Here is a 19,461-nt window from a genome sequence, read left to right as displayed (position 1 = left end):
GAAAGCTGTGAGTTCAGAATGACTCCCAGTCAATATCCTAACACTTTCTGTTTGAGTCAGTGTCTCATAGGAGCAGGCTCTGCCAGAGTTGGCACCAGGGTCTCCTCCAACGGGAGAGCGTGAGGCTTCCTTGCTTGGGGGAACTGAATTCAAATGCTGGTCTTTCAACAGAGCTGATGCCCTTGAACTGCTTCCCATCGTTTTGTGCAATTCACAAGAAAATAGACTTCAAGGCCACTTGGTTCTTTTAAAAAATGGTACAGGCAGGAGGGTATGTGAAGGTTTCCTTTGGGGGGGGGGGTTGATATCAGAGTATGTACATTGCACATGGCCCTCATCTTAAAAAGCATATGGCTAGAAAAATGAAAGGAGCAGTCCTTCAAGGCAGAAAGGCATTTGTTTCAGGGTTGCATTCATGAGGAAAAGAGTTCCCATTTTCTCTCCTGGGTGGGTCTGCGCTACTTTCTTGCACCTCTGGTGACCCAGGAGGCAGAAATCCATTTGCCAAGCCACCAGCAAGTTGAGCAGTGTCGTTGTCTCTCCTTTTCCATTTCCAACATATATACACTGTGAAACAGAGCACCAAAAAGATGGCAAGCCCTACTGCGGCGTAAAGGCCATAACGTCTGCGTCCTGAAACTGAAAAATAGAAAAAGTCAGTGGTCATGCTTCTGACACCCTTTAAGTGCAGCTGTACCGTGGAAAGAGCTATGTGCGGCATTATTCCACCCCACCAAGAAGGCTAGATAGAACCAGACCTATGTGCCTTAAAATCATAGAACTGTAGAGTTGGAAGGGACCATCTAGTCCAACCTCGTGCAATGTCGGAGTCCTTTGCCCAACTTTAACCTATGACCCTGAGATCAAGAGTCTCATACTCTACCAGCTGAGCTTTCAGCCATTATGGCAGGAGGCACAAGAAATCTGTTTTAATGTCTACTGGTATGAGTCTATTATTTATTTTGTGTTGCCTTTATAGCATGCCTCTCCTTCAAAGGTTAGGTTTAGGTTTATATATCACTTCCCATGACAACAAGCCCCCAAAGGATTTACAGCTAAAGCAAAAATACAATAAAAATACACAAACATATTACTACTACTACTAATAATAATAATAATAATAATAATTTATTTATACCCCGCCCTCCCCAGCCAAGGCCGGGCTCAGAGCGGCTTACAAGCAATAATAAAAACAAGATGAATGATTACAACTTAAAAACAAAAATAAAATACAACATTAAAATAATGGAACATTAAAATAATAAAATGTAGCCTCATCGCAGGAGGAGAAGGAAAAGAAAAAAGAAAGAGAGGGAGGGAGGGAAGGAGGGAGGGAATCAAATTGGCTCCAAGCCAAAGGCCAGGCGGAACAACTCTGTCTTACAGGCCCTGCGGAAATAGGGCTGACTTCCAGTTTAGATGAGGCCCTAAGCTCCTGAAGGTAATGGGGCCCTTTATGTCTCCAGCTGTCCTTTGTTAACAACAAATTGTTGCTGTTTTTTTGTGTTGAATATATGCTATATGGTAATTTATGGACCTAAAAGGTCCACACAACAACAAAAAAACACTGTTGCTGTATGTAGGTTTTATTTTATTGGTTTTTTTACCTTATATGTTGGAAATGTACAGCCAGGTTCTTTTTCCTTTAAGTTTTTTTGGAGGCCCCCAAGTGAGTGGGGCATAAATCTGGCACTGGCCAGGAGGCCCAGTGGAATGCTAAGCTCCTTCCCACCAGTGTCTCCTGCATACAGGGCAACCAAGGCCATCTCAGGGCCAGAAATGGGCCTGAGTACAACATTAATCTCATCCAAGTAGTCTGGAGTTCAGGAACCGCCTGCTCAAAAACCTTGCCTAGGAAGAGACATTTGCAAGCAGGCTATAATGATTCAGATCTTCTGGGCTCAGGGAGGGTTTCTTAAGGAGTGGTCTCTCCTCTCAGAGAGGCATTTGTTTACTTCCTTGGCATCACTAGTGTCCCATCCTTGTCAGATATGATGAGCCATGAAGTGTTGTAGCCACCTTGTGACCATCCAAGCACCTTGTCCACATCCTTGAGCCTTATCAATGGGGAATCGCCCATTAACACCTGGCCAGAATACTGCCTGGACACCTCAAAGCGACTTGCTACAATAGCAGAATCTGGGTCCCTACAAGTATCCTCAGTATTACTGAGAGAACTACTGGGGGATCCACCTTTGGGCCAGTATATTAAAAGGTCTCACACTGCCTGTAAGGTGTGCTAGACATCAAGGACACAACTGAGGAAGAGAAGGAAGTCTTTTTCATTGCCTTTACCATCACAAAATAGGCTTGACAGTGAGCACACAATTGGGTTTGATTGTATTTACTGGGAGTCTTCGCCCACTTGCATTATTGCCATCTTCCAGCTTGCTCCATTGCCCTCAGCTATTGGGTTCAGCAAGCTGGAAGCCTTGAGAGGAAGACTGGATTTCTATGGACTACAGCAACTCCCCCAGCCTGATCCTCCAGGTCTGCTCTAATGCTGCACTGAAAACTCAGAAGGAATTAAGTGTGAGAGGCAACCTCTCCTTGTTGCCCCACTCAGGTCTCAGTTATAGATGGAGCATAAGGCAGCAAGCATGCCTCCCTCCACGATCCATTTTATTATTCCTACAACAATGTGAGGTGGGCTGAAGAGTTAGTGACTAGCTAAGGATCACACAATGATCTTCATGTCTGAGCAGGGATTTGAACCTTGATTTTCTCAGTTCTAGTGTGACATTCTGACCACTTATCCACCCTGGCTTTTAAAAGTAAAGGTAAAGGGACCCCTGACCGTTACGTCCCGTCATGGATGACTCTGGGGTTGCGGCGCTCATCTCACTTTACTGACCGAGGGAGCCAGCATACAGCTTCCGGGTCATGTGGCCAGCATCTGGCAAACCAGAGCAGCGCACAGAAATGCCATTTACCTTCCCACCGGAGCGGTACCTATTTATCTACTTGCACTTCATGCTTTCAAACTGCTAGGTGGGCAGGAGCAGGGACCAAGGAACAGGAGCTCCGCCCATCGTGGGGATTCGAACTGCCAACCTTTTGATCGGCAAGACCCAGGCTCTGCGGTTTAGAGCACAGCGCCACCCGCATTCCCTACAAAAACTGACAACCACCCCAAATGCCTGCCAGACCATAGAGTTCCTTCCAATGCTAGTCATAGCAGACCCATTCAAATCAACAGAAGTGATTAACATAGGTCCATTCATTTCAGTGTCTATCTGAGTAAAAAGTATTTTGATGCAGTCCGTAATACATTGCTAGTGATCTGTGGTTCATCTTTTCATCTTTTAATAAATAAAACTCTTATAATAGAATATTGTTATTTTTTAAAAAAAACCTGCCTTGAGTTTTTATGGAGAAGTGTGGGTAGTAAATATTTTGCCTACGGTAGCCACACAACTCTGTGAGTTAGTTGTGGTGTGAACTTGGCTTTTTCTGGGCTACATGCCATGCTCAGTTGTGGAAGTGGCAAAGTATTTAAGAGAACGGTCATGTTCTGTACTGTGATCTGAATAGTTTAATAGCCCTACAGCTCTGCTGTTTACTCACTAGCATGAGTGAGGAGGGATAATATCAAAACAATATACCCTCTCCTACCTTCTTTAACATCCTCACATGTTCAGGATGCTGAGAATTGTTAGGAGAGCCCTCCTATCACCCGCACAAGAACTACCATTTCCAGAATTCCCCGGAATTATCTCTAGGCAGATTCCTTCCATGTTCTGTATTCCCATGCTGTGGAGACTCTAATTGCAAACTTGCAAAGCTGCCTGCAAAAACATGGATTCCAACACAACCACCCCAAATGCCTGCCAGACCATAAAGTTGGGTCCAATGCTGGTCATAGCAGACCCGTTGAAATGAACAGATGTGATTAACATAGGTCCATTCATTTCAGTGAGTCTACTCTGAGTAAAAAGTATTTGGATACAGTCCATAATACGTCGCTGGTGATCTGTGGTTCTTCTTGGTGGGTCACAAGTTATTTGCAAGCCTATGTAATCAACTGCTGACCTTTATAGCAGGTTTTACTTTTGTATTTGCTTTTTAAGAAAAATATCTGTACCATGAATTAGGGACTGAATTATATCAGATATGGGGAGCTTGTAGCAGGGAATGGATTGATATATTAGAAATGATCATCCTAGAGGAACCTTCTAGTATGGAGAAATTTTCAGAAGGACAAATCATGGAAAGTGCAGATAGAAGGCAACTTATTAATGGTATTCATATGAAACTATGAATAAGACAAAATGGATGGTGTCTTAAGAGATACATGATTTCATTGCATAATGAAGGGCACCTTTGTCCAGAAACAAAAACTCTAGGAGCATCCTTCCTTGAATCTGGGAAACCTCTAAAGCTCCTTGAACAGAACAAATATATAACAAAGAGAAATGAGTAAAAGGAACCATTGTCTCCTCCCCCTGTGGCTGTGAATCTAGATGTCAATCACATCAGAAACTTACCAGGTATATTAAGGAAGAACTGAAGCACACAGGGTCCATTTTGCTGATGAACAAGCTTGTATTCTCCAGCGAGTCCTTCATAAGCATTCTTGATAGAAAGGCCGCTGTCAGATATATAGAATTGCTCTTCATTCGTGTCACCACTGTGATTCAGGTGCCCCTTGTCTGTGCTCAAGATGCATTGCCAAGAAGAGGAGGAGTGGTTCTTCTTGTATAAAGCAAGACTATTGGAATGGTTCAATTTATGATTAGGAATGATCGTCCCAGAGGCACCTTCTGGTATGGAAAGATTAGCTGAAGGGCAGTGCCAAGGTTCTAGAAATAAAAAAGATGCATTTATTTAAAATAGGGCAAGAGTAGCTATCAAAATAGTAGGGAAGCATGATATGATAATACGATGCAAGAAATGTGTTTTTGTTTTATTGCAAACTACCCTGAAATCTGTACTCTTACCTTACCATACATCAGTACACAGGTGTGAATATTCCTACTATCTTGTTACTTTTTTGTTTTTCTTTTCAACTCTTTCTTTCTCTCTCACTCTGTCTTTTAATAAATGAAATTCTTAGAATATTGTTATTTTTTTAAAAAAAAAAAACCTGCCCTGAGATTTTATGGAGAAGTGTGGGTAGTAAATTCTATTATTAATAATGATAACTGATAGGAACAAATGCAAACCAAAAAGAAATTCATGCAAGCAGCCGTCCTCACCACAACCTCTTCCCCCACCCCCACCCCCAGTGGTGAATCCATATGACAGTGACTTCAGAACCTCACCACGTTGGAAGTTCCTGCCTATTTATTTATATACCGCTTGATTGTTAAAAACAAACAATCCCGCAAAACGCTTTACAAAAGATAAACCGGTAAAAGCAAGCAATACTTGAAAACATACATAAGTCAAAATACTCAAGCAGATCAAAATTACCTCAACTATCTAAGCATTTGGGTAGGCTTGTCTAATCAAGAATGTTTTTAGCTGGCACTGAAAAGTGTACAGTGAAGGCATCTGCTTCAATCTCAACAGGCAGGGAGTTCCAAAGTCTAAGGAAGTGCTGCCACACTAAATGATTGAGTTATTACAGATGCAGAATGGATATTATGTAGCACTAGTGTACCATAGCATACCATAGCAGACCCATTGAAATGAACAGATGTGATTAACATAGGTCCATTCATTTCAGTGAGTCTACTCTGAGTAAAAAGTATTTGGATACAGTGCATAATACGTCGCTGGTGATCTGTGGTTCTTCTTGGTGGGTCACAAGTTATTTGCAAGCCTATGTAATCAACTGCTGACCTTTATAGCAGGTTTTAGTTTTGTATTTGCTTTTTAAGCAAAATATCCATGCCATGAATTAGGGGCTGAATTATATCACATATGGGGAGCTTGTAGCAGGGAATGGATTGATATATTAGAAATGATCATCCTAGAGGAACCTTCTAGTATGCAGAAATTTTCAGAAGGACAAATCATGGAAAGTGCAGATAGAAGGCAACTTATTAATGGTATTCATATGAAACTATGAATAAGACAAAATGGATGGTGTCTTAAGAGATACATGATTGCGAGCCAGTGTGGTGTAGTGGTTAAGAGCGGTAGTCTCATAATCTGGTGAACCGGGTTCGCGTCTCTGCTCCTCCACATGCAGCTGCTGGGTGACCTTGGGCCAGTCACATTTCTTTGAAGTCTCTCAGCCCCACTCACCTCACAGAGTGTTTGTTGTGGGGGAGGAAGGGAAAGGAGAATGTTAGCCGCTTTGAGACTCCTTAAAGGGAGTGAAAGGCGGGATATCAAATCCAAACTCTTCTTCAAAAAAAAAAAAAAAAAGAAAGAAAGAAAAAAAAAGAGATACATGATTTCATTGCATAATGAAGGGCACCTTTGTCCAGAAACAAAAACTCTAGGAGCATCCTTCCTTGAATCTAGGAAACCTCTAAAGCTCCTTGAACAGAACAAATATATAACAAAGAGAAATGAATAAAAGGAACCAGTGTCTCCTCCCCCTGTGGCTGTGAATCTAGATGTCAATCACATCAGAAACTTACCAGGTATATTAAGGAAGAACTGAAGCACACAGGGTCCATTTTGCTGATGAACAAGCTTGTATTCTCCAGCGAGTCCTTCATAAGCATTCTTGATAGAAAGGCCGCTGTCAGATATATAGAATTGCTCTTCATTCGTGTCACCACTGTGATTCAGGTGTCTCTTGGCTATGCTCAAGATGTATTGCCAAGAAGAGGAGGAGTGGTTCTTCTTGTATAAAGCAAGACTATTGGAATGGTTCAATATATGATTAGGAATGATCATCCCAGAGGCACCTTCTGGTATGGAAAGATTAGCTGAAGGGCAGTGCCAAGGGTCTAGAAACAACAACAAAAAATGCATTTATTTAAAATAGGGCAAGAGTAGCTATCAAAATAGTAGAGAAGCATGATATAAAAATACGATGCCAGAAATGTTTTATTGCAAACTACCCTGAGATCTGTACTCTTACCTTACCATACATCAGTATACAGGTGTATATATTCCTACTACCTTGTTACTTTTTTGTTTTTCTTTTCAACTCTTTCTTTCTTTCTTTCTCACTCTGTCTTTTAGTAAATGAAATTCTTATAATAGAATATTGTTATTTTAAAAAAAAAACCTGCCCTGAGATTTTATGGAGGAGTGTGGGTAGTAAATTCTGTTATTAATAATAATGACTGATAGGAACAAATGCAAACCAAAAAGAAATTCATGTAAGCAGCTGTCCTCACCCCGACCTCTTCCCCCACCCCCAGTGGTGAATCCATTTGACAGTAACTTTAGAACCTCACCAGGTACAGTAAGGAAGACTCGATAGAAACAAATGTTTCCCATGAAATCTTCAAGTTGGTATTCTCCAGCAAGTTGTTTGTTGGTGTTATTGATAAAGAGGTCATTTCCCCATAGATAGAAGTATATATTGTTTTTGCTGTCGTAGATTCTCAGTTTTCCTCCAGTTATGGCTAATATGGCATCATCAGGATCAGATGAACTGCTCTTATGAAATAAACGAATGTCGGGATAGCTGGAAACATTAGCAAAGATCATCCCCGATGAACCTTCTGCTATGGAGATGTTAGCACAAGGGCAGTGTGTGAAACCTGGAAGAAAATGACGGCAACTCATTAATAGAATTCTACCACCAGCCAGACAGATTAGATCTCACATCTTAAGAGAGGCAGGATATCATTACACCATACAAAAAATGGCACCTTTGCAATTCCACATTTGGTAAAGGTCATATCATACTTGTTGAAGGCAGTTTGGAAGCTTACAGGATCCTGCCATCTTTGGGGGGCAGACTATCCTCATTGGCATGGCAGGTTTGGTTCACGCTCTGTGCCCCAGGTGCCGGCAAATGCCACATCGCTCCTGCTACTGGGTTGAATACAACATTTTACAAACTTGTCTTAAGAGTCCTTACACTTTGAGGCATATACTTGCAACACTGAAACAGCAAATCTAGTTCCACACTTTTCCTGGCTTCTTTACTTTTCTACTGAATCGCTGTCAGGGGCTCAGGAGCAGAGGCACAGGGGAGAGAGGAAATGGAGAGCAAAGGGGAAGAATCGGAAGGCAGCGTAGGGGAGTATGAAAGTGGCCCGAGAGATTCCATGAGCTTCTCCAGTGAATCAGAAGATTCCCAGAGGGGGGCACCGATGGCCAGGGCAAGGGGGGTCCCAGGGGAGACACACCAGAAGCAAGGGGCCAGCTGGGACTCCCAAAGCAGCAGCGGGAGATCAGGACCAGTTCCCCCACCAGAGCGGAGTGGGGGGGAAGAGTCCCATGTATCAGGGCCAGCTTCTCCTCCAGCAGGGAGAGAAGATGAATCAGGGCTGACCACGCCTCCATCGCAGAGTGAGGGAACGGAGGGGAAGTCAGGTCCAGCTAGCCTCTCCGAAGGGGGAAGCAGTGACAGGAGCAGTGTAACGGTCAGGAGGAAGGTTGCCGGCTGGGCGTGCGCGCCAAGTTCGAATGTACAGGCGCGCGGCACAGCAGAAAACCCGGATTGGGAACCAGGTCCTAAAGCCTGCCGGAGGCAGGGGGAAGACTCAGGGGACTCAGCGTCAGAAGAGTCTAGAAAAGGCAAGACCCCAGCGGACAGGCGGACCCAGAGGAGGAAAGAGCAAAGGAAGAGGTGGAGGAAGGCTAGAGTCTTAAACTGGTCTCTGGGGGGAGGAGATTCAGACGGAGCTTCAGCAGTCTAGAGTTTGAGACGTAGAGCTGCGCGCCGCGGCTTTGAAATCGAAACTGAACTTCAATAAAGACTTTTTTTTTTTTAATAATATTTATTAAGAATTTTCAATTATAACAATATAAAAAAAAAAACATCCAAATTTAAGATCTTATTTTCCATAACATCTTTCCAGGACTTCCCCTCCCCTCCCCCTCTTGTATTCCAATTCTTACAAATAAATTCAGCAATTTATTATCCCAAATTTTAACCTTATTATCATTAGCCCAATTTAAAAATATTTTCCCATCTCCTAAGATCGACCTATTCCCTTCCGCGCGTTCCCCCCTTTAATATACATAATAGATTAAAATATAATAAAATAAAATATGATTTTGATTTTACAGCCTTTGGATTCCAAATCCCTCCCCCTTTTCCTGGTTGCGTTTCCCGTATTGATCAACATCTGATGTCTTCCTGGAGTTCCCACATTTATTTAAACCATAGTCCTTTACCAGTCTTCTTTAATTTTAAATGTCCAATCTTGGAAGGAGTCTATCTCGAAAAGGCCCATTTTTCCCATCCAGATTTTTATATACTTGGGAGTAAAACTCCAATTTTATTTCTTAAACCTTTCAAATCTGGATTTCCCAAATGTTCCCACTTCCAACTTTGTCCAATTCTTATTATTCTTGTTGTTCTTGTTAGTCTCTCTCCTCTTTCTTTTCCTGTTTTCCTGCACAAATGTTCTAATTCCAAAAGCTTCTAAATTCCACTGCAGAGGCTCTGTTATTCAGGAACGAAACATGATGCCAAGTCCCTTCCATTTTCAATAGATAAGTCTATTGTCTACTTTAGTGTGTAAACCTCTGTAGTCAAAATAATGTTCCATTTCTGCAGTTTCCCAGGAGATAAAAAGTTCTGTCAAATTCGATGCCAACAACTTGTAATATCCCTCGGCTCCTCTAGGTGGATTATAGTAACTCAGTTCCCTTCCAGATCACGTCCACCAGTCAAAGTAACTTTATTATTCCTTGTTTTAAACATTTTGTATCCAATTTGTAACAAATATAACCGGCAAAGTCCTCGTAACAAAGATCTCATTGTTGTTCTTCTGCTTTGACAGCTCTTTGACAGCTGTCAAAACCTCTCCTTGTCTTCTCCCGGCACTCTCACTAAAACGCTCCCAGGTTCCGGGGGGTGGGGTTGCTTTTTGAATAAATTCCACTTTTCTCCTCCAGCTCAATCTTATAATTTTCCATCGCGAAATTTCATAACTTTATCAAAATAAGGTTGCGCTCAATCTTAGATGTTAAGTCCTTTACTTTAGCTCCTCTACAACAGGGGGGGGGCTGACTTCCTTTTTATGCCTCCCCCGCTCATTCCGAATTCTTTAAAAAATTTCTCGCCTTTTTTAATCCAAGTTCCGATTACTCACGGGTTATGCTTTTAAGTCCAAATTTCCAATGGAAGAAGTCAGCGCTCTCCGTCGAATGGCATGCGGCTTCGCTCGGCAGGGGAAGCGGAGGACTCAAAGCACCCCCCCCTGTCACCCGTTCCGCAGCCTTTAAAAAGGCTCCTTCGCGGGTCGGGGGGGGCTCAAAAGGTGCCAGCCGAGTCACCATGTCCATGGGTTTTAGTGCCCATGGTTTTTAAGGGTCCCCGCGTCGCCGGCGCGGCAGGACCCAGCCCCTACCGAGCAGGCTCCCTCCGGAGCTCGGAGGGAGTCCGCCATTCGGCGATGGCGCCAACCCGGAAGTCCAATAAAGACTTTTATATATATAACAACGGACTGGCGTTGGTCCTTTGTGAGCTGGGACCTCGGGCAGCTCTGACAATCGCGTATTCCAAAATTTGTAATCTTCAAATTTCTTCCTCTGTTAATTTCTATTAGTGCTCCAGCGCATTAGGGACATAGAGCTGCAATGTCATATGGGCAAAATGGATAAACACGCCACAATTAGAGACTTTGGGAGAGGGTTCTCACCCGCAAACTATCTGGCTAATTTACAAATACCTAAGTACAGACATTCCTTTACCCTGGCCAGATTCAACGTTCTGCCCTCTGCCCTGCTGCTAGGCAGATATGAGGGCAAACCATATGAGTCACGTGTTTGCCCATGTGGCTCATCAGAAGTGGAAACAAGTTTGCATGTATTGCTGCACTGTAGCTATTACGAGGATCTACGCCTGACCTTTATTGCCCCAGTTCTACGAAAGCTTAAAAATGAATCAGAACTTCAATGTATGAGAGCCTTGGTAGAAGATAAGGTTCCTGTAATCATGATCAATGTTGCTAAATTCTGTGCAGCCGCTATCAGGCACAGAAAACAAGAGCTTTCCAATGTCAACATGCAGGCGAAGGCAAATACTTAATTTTATTCATGTTGTCCAATTTTAAATTGTTGTTGTCAGGACTGCCTCTAGGTCCCAGCTCACAGAGGACCAACACCCGGTTGATGTAATGTACAAAAGTCTTTATTGAAGTTTAGTTTCCATTTCAAACCCCAGGGCGCGCAGCCCCACGTCTTGACTCTAGACCGGCTAAGTCCCCTCTGACTCACTGCTCCTTCCGCACCAGTTTAAGATCCTAGCCCGGCTCCACCTCCTACGCTGTTCCTTCCTTCGCTGGGTCCTTCTGCCCTCTGGGGTTTCCTCCTTCCTGGACTCCTCTGACGCTGACCCCCCTGAGTCTTGCCCTTCCTTCCGGCGGGCTTTAGGACCTGGCTCCCTTTCTGGGCTCCCTGCTGTGCCGCTCGCCTGTACATTAGAACTTGGCGCGCGCGCCCAGCCGGTAACCTTCCTCCTGACCGTTTCCCTGCTTCCCGATGTGGGTGTGGCCAAACCTGACTCCTCTCCTCCCGCTGGTGGTGAGGACACTGGCCCCGATTCCTGGGACTCCCCCTCCCCGCTGCGCTCTGGTGGGGAAGCTGGTCCTGATTTCCAACTGCTGCTCAGGGACTCCCCGCTGGCCCCTTCCTCCTGGGGTTTCCCCCCTGGAACCCCCCTTGCTCTGGCCGTGGCGCTCCCCTCTGTGAGTCCTCCGATTCGCTAGAGAGGCTCGTGGAATGACTCTGGCCACTGTCACTGCCTGCACCCCCCTCGGATTCCTCCTCCTCACTCTCCATTTGCTCCCCCTCCTGTGTCTCTCCTCCTGAACCCCTGACAGTTGTTATGGCCTAATTTGTATTGAAATTGTCCTTTGTTTTTTCCGGTGTTATGTTTCGCTGACTAGCTGTACGAGTCAATCTGGTCTGTGACCGTTTAATAAAATTTGATTTGATTTCTATTAGCTGCTATTCTGCAGGATTTACTCAAGACCTGCTAGGTTATTTACTTGTTTATAAAAGTAAAGGTAAAGGTACCACTGACCATTAGGTCCAGTTGTAGCCGACTCTGGGGTTGCGGCGCTCATCTCGCTTTATTGGCTGAGGGAGCTGGCATACAGCTTCCGGGTCATGTGGCCAGCATGACTAAGCCACTTCTGGCAAACCAGAGCAGCACACGGAAACACCGTTTACCTTCCCGTTGGAGCGGTACCTATTTATCTACTTGCACTTGATGTGCTTTCGAACTGCTAGGTTGGCAGGAGCAGGGACCGAGCAATGGGAGCTCACCCTGCTGCAGGGATTCGAACCGCCGACCTTCTGATCGGCAAGGCCTAGACTCTGTAGTTTAACCCACAGCGCCACTCACGTCCCTTACTTGTTTATACTGGTTCTTAAAATCTTCAATAAACATTTTGCAGTGCTCCTTATTTTCTTTATCATCCTTTTCTCTTACCCTGTTTGTTATGCCTGCCAATTCAGAATATTCAAGCATTTTAAAGAGCCACTTTTCCTTAGTGGGCACCATACTCGCAGCGGCAGAGCAAGCCGATCGGGCGCCTGGGGCAGCGCACATGCCCTGCACCCAGGGGCAGGGCCAGACCCCCACGGGGTGGGGTGAGCCGGGGCAGGAGGCTCCATGGGGCCTCCAAGGAGTCTGCATGCATCCTCACATTCAGCCACCCTACAGCTGAGGGCGAGGCAGCAGGCAGACCATTTGGGGCAGCACGGAGCCTGCGGGCGCCCAAGCCACCGCATCTCTCCTGGACGCACTGGAGGTCCCGCCATGAGTGCCGCCAGGCATTTTGTCACCCCCCTTAGTGGTGACACCCAGGGCAACCTGCCCCCACTGCACCCCCTTCCTATGCCCCTTCTTACTCATTCTCCACCTTTGTGTCAATAAGACTCTAGCCGCAGTGGTAGCATTTAATAATAAATTCTTTTGCTTTTTAGGGACTTCTGTTGTTACCATTCCCAAGAAGAATGCCTCAGCCTTTTTTGAGGAAGGTTTTCTTTTTTAATATCCTTTTTAATTTAGCGTGGCAACATCAACATGTTGGAAGTTCCTGCCTATACACACACACACACACACACACACACACACACACACAAAACTTGATTGTTAAAAACAAACAATCCCGCAAAGCGGTTTACAAAAGATTAAACCGGTAAAAGCAAGCAATACTTGTCTAATCAAGAATGTTTTTAGCTGGCACTGAAAAGTGTACAGTGAAGGCATCTGCTTCATCTCAACAGGCAGGGAATTCCAAAGTCTAAGGAAGTGCTGCCACACCAAATGGTTGAGTTATTACAGATGCAGAATGGATATTATGTAGTACTAGTGCTGTGGTCGTTTAACCGGCTCACGAGGTGCCCCCAAACTGAGCCGCCCACTCGGCAAGTTCCCACACGCTGTGCTAAACCAGTGCAGCACAGCACGGGGACTCACTTCCATGGCACAGAAAATTGAGTTTGTACATGTGCATATGCCGGAAATCGCATCTGCACAGACACAAATGCCAAAAATTGTGGGCATCCACACTTATGTGCACGCACAATCCAGCCCACAAAGGGATCTCCACTGGAGCGGAGCTAAACCTTGCCGACCCCTGCACTAGTGATATCAGGCAGGCAGCTTCCCTGTATTCTTTTCAGCACCTTCTGAAGATATTCATACTTAGACATATTTAGGCAAGCGGGTGGCGCTGTGGGTTAAACCACAGGGCCTAGGGCTTGCCGATCAGAAGGTCGGTGGTTTGAATCCCTGTGACAGGGTTAGCTCCCGTTGCTCGGTCCCTGCTCCTGCCAACCTAGCAGTTCTAAAGCACGTCAAAGTGCAAGTAGATAAATAGGTACCGCTCCGGCAGGAAGGTAAACAGCGTTTCCGTGTGCTGCTCTGGTTTGCTACCCCAGAGTTGGTCACGACTGGACCTAATGGTCAGGGGTCCTTTTACCTTTACCTTTCCTTGGTTATTTAGGATGTTTTATGAGTTTTAATTTGCTCCAGTCCATTTTATTGCACTTTTAAATGGTTGTAACTTTTTAGTGATAATGTTATTGTTCTATCTTTTTTATAAGGTTTCTACAATCCAGTGGTATATGAATTTTACGAAGTAAATAAATAAATTCAGTGCAACACACCCGCGAGTAAACTGCAACTGTTTTTCTTACTCCTGCTATTTCTTAATCCCTAAAAACCTTCCACCTGAAAGTGTATTTTGCCTGGGGCAGCCACACAACTGAGTTAGCTGGGGTGTGAACTCAGCTTTTTCTGGGCTGCATGCCATGCTCAGCTGTGGAAGAGGGAAAGTATTTAGGAGAACTGTCGTGTACTGTAATGTGATCTGAATATCTTAATAGCCCTACAGCTCTGCTGTTTACTCACTAGCAGGAGTGAGGAGGGATAATATTAAAACAATATATTCTCTCCTACCTTCCTTAACGTTCTCACATGTTCAGAATGCTGAGAAATGTTAGGAGAGCCCTCCTATCACCCGCACAAGAACTACCATTTCCAGAATTCTCTGGGAAGAAGAATTGATCATCAAGCCCCTTTTAAACTGTGGTATGGATACCCTGCACTCCCCACCTTCTAACGACAGCTTCTTCGTCTGTCCTATACTGGTCTAGACACTAAAATATGTTGACAACTTGCCAAGGAAGACATAGCAAAACCTGTGAGAGATTCAGGATTTTGGAAACTCAGAGTTCCATATCTTGCTGAACGGATTTCTCTTGCCAAAAGGCTTGTTTCTTGCAAAAGAAAATCTTATCCCAAGGCGAGTTGGCTTCCACAAGAAAGACAGCGGAGTTCCCAGTTTGTCATGCAAGCGAGTCACAGATAGTTCTTGAATATCCCGTAGTTCTTTCCCATGGGTCTTAATAGCTCTGTTGATTAGAATGTGGGCTGATAACACCAAAGCAGCCTGCAGATTGAATACCCATAGAGGACAGCTACGAATTTCTGCCTTGCAGTGCAGCTGGACTTAGGTGATCCTCAGGGTTCTTTCCAACCCTACATACAAGTCTATGATTATATGAACATTTGCACACCTCTCCTGATGAAATCAGCTGCCAACGGTTCTCCCTCTCCCCACATTGACCCCATCAGAGTTTTGCTCTTGCTTACCCATTTGTTGTCTCTGGGCAAGATGGGGCGAATACACCGAACCACACAGCTGATGTCTAAGCACCTGACCTCGGCTTAATGTGGACCCTAAGCCCCTCCTTTGGGACGCGGGTGGCGCTGTGGGTTAAACCACAGAGCCTAGGACTTGCCGATCAGAAGGTCGGCGGTTCGAATCCCCGCGACGGGGTGAGCTCCCGTTGTTCGGTCCCAGCTCCTGCCCACCTAGCAGTTCGAAAGCACATCAAAGTGCAAGTAGATCAATAGGTATGGCTCCGGCCGGATTGTTTCCGTGTGCTTCTCTGGTTCACCAGAATCGGCTTAGTCATGCTGGCCACATGACCCAGAAGCTGTACGCCGGCTCCCTCGGCCAGTAAAGTAAGATGAGCGCCGCAACCCCAGAGTCGGTCACGACTGGACCTAATGGTCAGGGGTCCCTTTACCTTTAAGCCCCTCCTTCCTCCTTTAATTCCCCTATGCACATGAGGTGTTCCTCCATCAACTTTTGCTCACCCACATCTCCTCCTCCCTAAATCCACTCAGATATCCCCTAAGAGGTTGATGTAGCTCCCTAAGTCAGATTTTCAAAGTATAGCGCAGGAGGAGAATGATTCATGGACAAGGGGGGATTAAGACAGGAGCTCGCCGAGGCGCTGTGGTGCAAAGATCCCTCTGCCCCCCCCCTTTCCCAGAGTTGCTGACCTTTTTTAAAGGGAGCTGGCACCACGCTTACACATTATCTCTAACAAGCCCCTAGAACAAAATAAAATGAAAAGGCAGAAGAAAATCTAATGAAGTCCTCAATTCCAATGCCAGACACATTCAAGACTGAGCAGTTCTTCCAAGTCATCTTCATGATTCAAATCACCACATATCAAAAAGTTAAAGTGATCACCAGTTTGTTGTTCTTTAAATAAATTAATAAAGTCACAGACAATGAAGTTCCCGGCCAATTTGTGTTTAAGTACGAAGCTGACGTTTTCAAATATTTGGGGGGGGGGGTGTAAAGCAGTGACACCCTGAACCTAAAAAGGACCCAAAACTTGGGTCACAAAGGCTGCAGCCCTAACTGCACTTACCTGAGAGTAAGCCCTGCTGAATCAAATAGGACCTTACTTCTGAGTAGACAGTAGGACTGCAGCAAGAAACACAGTTGGGAATTAGGGCCTTCTGTTTTAACGTCTCAACCAGAGGAAAATGCAATATTGGAGATTAGGGAGAAAGGATGGAATATGAATAGATTGGGGGGAGGGGGCTGTGGAGAGACCAGAAACCACAGGTAGCAAGACAAGGCACACTTTCTGGGGAGCAAGTCTCACACACAGTTGCTTGGGCAGAGGACTGTGCGTGTGTGTTTTTAAGAAAAAGGTAGAATTGGAAGGAACCCTGCGGTCATCTTCTAGCCTAACCCCCTGCAATGCTTTTTACCTTGCATTGATCTCAAAAACCTTCAGTGCCTTTTTTTTTCAGTTACAGATAGGTAGCCGTGTTGGTCTGCCATAGTCAAAACAAAAAATTCCTTCCAGTAGCACCTTAAAGACCAACTAAGTTAGTTCTAGGTATGAGCTTTCGTGTGCATGCACACTTCTTCAGATACCTGATATCTGAAGAAGTGTGCATGCACACTAAAGCTCATACCTAGAACTAACTTAGTTGGTCTTTAAGGTGCTACTTGAAGGAATTTTTTTTCAGTTGGATAGGCAATTAACAGGTTTGTTACACAAATAAGGGAGAAGGAGGGTTGCTGGCTTGGTTTGATTTGCCTTTGTTCTAGTTTTTAGCATGTGCTTAGTACCGTAGTTTCAGGCTGTGAGCCACCCTGATATCTATGGGTGGAGGGCAGTAGCAGTAGTAGTAGTAGTAATGATGATTATATTTTTCGCAGGGCTTAGAGTGAGCGTGTGATGGCCAGCTGCTGAAATGAATGGGGTCGGTACTAAATGGTCTGGTTTGCTTTACAACCCCTAGGGACCTTGTGGGGGGGGGAGAAGGAGCCCACCCCAGAAGAAGAAGGGGAAGAGGAAGAAGAAGAAGAAGAAGAAGAAGAAGAAGAGGAGGAGGAGGAGGAGGAGGAGGAGGAGGAGGAGGAGGAGCGAAGGGAGGAAGCTTTCCTTCCCCGGGGTAGAGTTGCCCGTAACATTCAACACAGGGCAGGATTCCGGGGAGAGAAACCAGGGCAGCTGCTGCTACTACTCATGGCTTGGGCTAGATGTAGCTGAACAGGGCAGGGCTGCAGGTGCCTGGAGGCTAAATGGGGAAAAACCAAGACAACTCTCCGCAGGAGCGGCTCCTATGAGCAAGACGTCCCTGCCTCTGTCTCGAGAGACAGTGAAGTGTGCCTCCAGGGAGAAGTCAAGCAGCTGCATTAGCAACTTCCTGTGAAAAGCACACCCAACACTCCACCCTAACCTGCCAAGGGAGACAAGGCAAACCCTTGATAAGTTCGAGGAAGGGGGCTGGGTAGGACCCAAGACTACCAATCTTGCCCAGTTACAGCGCCATAAAAAATGGTCACGTGGTGGTGGTGGGGCAGTATATTTCTAGGTGGTCGAGTTGTGCCCCGCATGTTGAGATCTCTGAAAGCAGGGGTGGCAACTTGAATAAAATTGGGGGGGGGGGAGAGTCGATCGCATGATCAGGTGCACAGACACCATTTGAATGGCAATGCCGATCAACTTTGGGAGTGCCGGCCCCTCAAATATTTTATTGGGGGAGGGGGCAAAGGAACCTCGGCTCCTAGGAGTTTGTTCTATGGCTTAAAGTAACAGCGTATCTTGATGACAGGAGTTCAGCAGTGGAGGGGTGGGGGGGGGGAGTGTTTTGCAGCCCGGGTGAGTCATCCTCGCCCTCTAACTCCCACAGGAGGGACGCATCCGATCAGGAGTACGAAGGGAGCTTTAAAGAGTCCCCCCCCCCATGCCCACGCCACCGTCCCAACCGGACACTTCCCAACCTGACCCTGGGGCCCCTCACACCTCACTCGGCCGTCGGCAATTGCCTACAAACCCGAAACGTCCGCCAGCCTCGACGGGCAGGGTAGCAGCAGAAGCAGCAGGGCTCGGGAGAAGACTCCTCCTCGCCGTGCGCCCCCGTTGCCTGCGCCCCCGGCTCCTTCTCGGACCAGCACTGCCGCCATCGCCCGCTCCTTCCGACACACTCTTCACCACTGATACCACGAACTACCGTAACTTCCGACGAGGCCCGAGGAAAGGAAAAGGGAGGGCAGAAGTTGCCAGAAAGGGGGCGGGAGCGGGAGCCCGTGAAGCGGTGGACGCCGGGGAAGCCGGGGCAGCCCGCTGGGCTATGCGCAGAAGCGGTGCCTGCTCTGTTGGCGGCACATGTGCCAACTCCCTGGGGGACATGGGTCCCCAAGCACCCGCAAAACTCCCCATGAAGGAGCTGGGCACCCACAAATTTCGGTGCACGCTCCATGGCATCCACAACCCCCGGCACCTACGGTAGCCTAGGGAACAGCATCCCAAGTTGCGCCTAAAGAAGTTGCGCCCAATCGAAAACAGCAACTGATCTTAAATACAAGAAACGAATTGTTCGGGCTCTTAGGAGTTTGTTCTATGACTTAAAGAAACAGCATATCTTCATTGACAGCAGTCCAGCAGTGGAGGGGGAGGGGCAAGCGGGGGAGAGTTTTTTGCGCGGCGGGGGAGGCATCCTCGCCCTCTAACGCCCACAGGAGGGAAGCTTCCGATCAGGACTGCCCCCCCCCGAAGGCGGGCAGGGTTTTTAAGAGCCCCCCCTCTGCCCACGCCACAGTCCCAACCGGCCAGTTCCTATCCTGGGACACCCCCCCCCCCCACATCTCACTCGGCCGTCGGCAATCGGCTACGAACCCGAAATGCCCGCCATCCTCGACGGGCAGGATAGCAGCAGCCGCAGCAGTATCAGGGCTCGGGAAAAGCCTCCACCTCGCCGTGCGCCCACGTTGCCTTCGGCCCCGGCTCCTTCTCGGACCAGCACTGCCGCCATCTCCTCGCCTTCTGACACGCTCTTCACCAATGAAGCCGCGACAAAGGGGAGGAGGAAGTGGCGGGAGCCGGTGAAGCCCGCTGGGCTCTGCCAAGAGAGGCGGTGCCTACTCTGTTGCAACTTAGAAAGCAGCGTGGGTCCCGTTGCAACAACAAATTTTGGTGCCAGGGCCATGGATGCCCGGGCACCTACGGTGGGGGGGGGGGCGGTGCTGCCAAGCTGCCGCACCTGGACATCGGAATACAGTGCAGGTGCGTTTTGGAGAATGGAAACTCGCCGGGACGGACGGCAACCGCCGCGCGCCTCTGTGCCTATCCTTAGTCATAGCCCAGGGA

At 46.7% G+C, this 19,461-nt stretch overlaps 2 protein-coding genes across 4 annotated transcripts in view; one reads left to right on the top strand and one right to left on the bottom strand.

Moving 5' to 3' along the window:
- LOC309337204 (C-type lectin domain family 2 member D-like) overlaps positions 1-19,461 on the top strand; it is a 115,073-nt gene that overhangs the window by 5,111 nt on the left and 90,501 nt on the right. The window lies entirely within an intron of this gene.
- On the bottom strand, positions 37-19,202 carry LOC309336987 (uncharacterized protein). Of its 3 annotated transcripts, none has more exons than XM_081853576.1 (5): positions 18,991-19,202; positions 7,308-7,616; positions 6,537-6,851; positions 4,488-4,802; positions 37-639 (listed from the first exon to the last, which is right to left on the bottom strand). In XM_081853576.1, exons 1-5 carry the CDS (start codon positions 19,124-19,126, stop codon positions 380-382), a joined length of 1,335 nt encoding a protein of 444 aa, XP_081709702.1. In that variant the 5' UTR covers positions 19,127-19,202; the 3' UTR covers positions 37-379. The 3 variants fall into 3 exon arrangements, with proteins under 3 accessions (XP_081709702.1, XP_081709703.1, XP_081709704.1); XM_081853577.1 differs by lacking the exon at positions 18,991-19,202 and adding an exon at positions 18,149-18,688; XM_081853578.1 differs by lacking the exon at positions 6,537-6,851 and having other exon boundaries at positions 18,991-19,198.

The sequence above is a fragment of the Podarcis erhardii genome, assembly GCF_964252035.2.
Source record: "Podarcis erhardii genome assembly, chromosome: 2".
NCBI lineage: Eukaryota > Metazoa > Chordata > Lepidosauria > Squamata > Lacertidae > Podarcis > Podarcis erhardii.
This window is presented reverse-complemented; position numbering and strand designations above follow the sequence as displayed.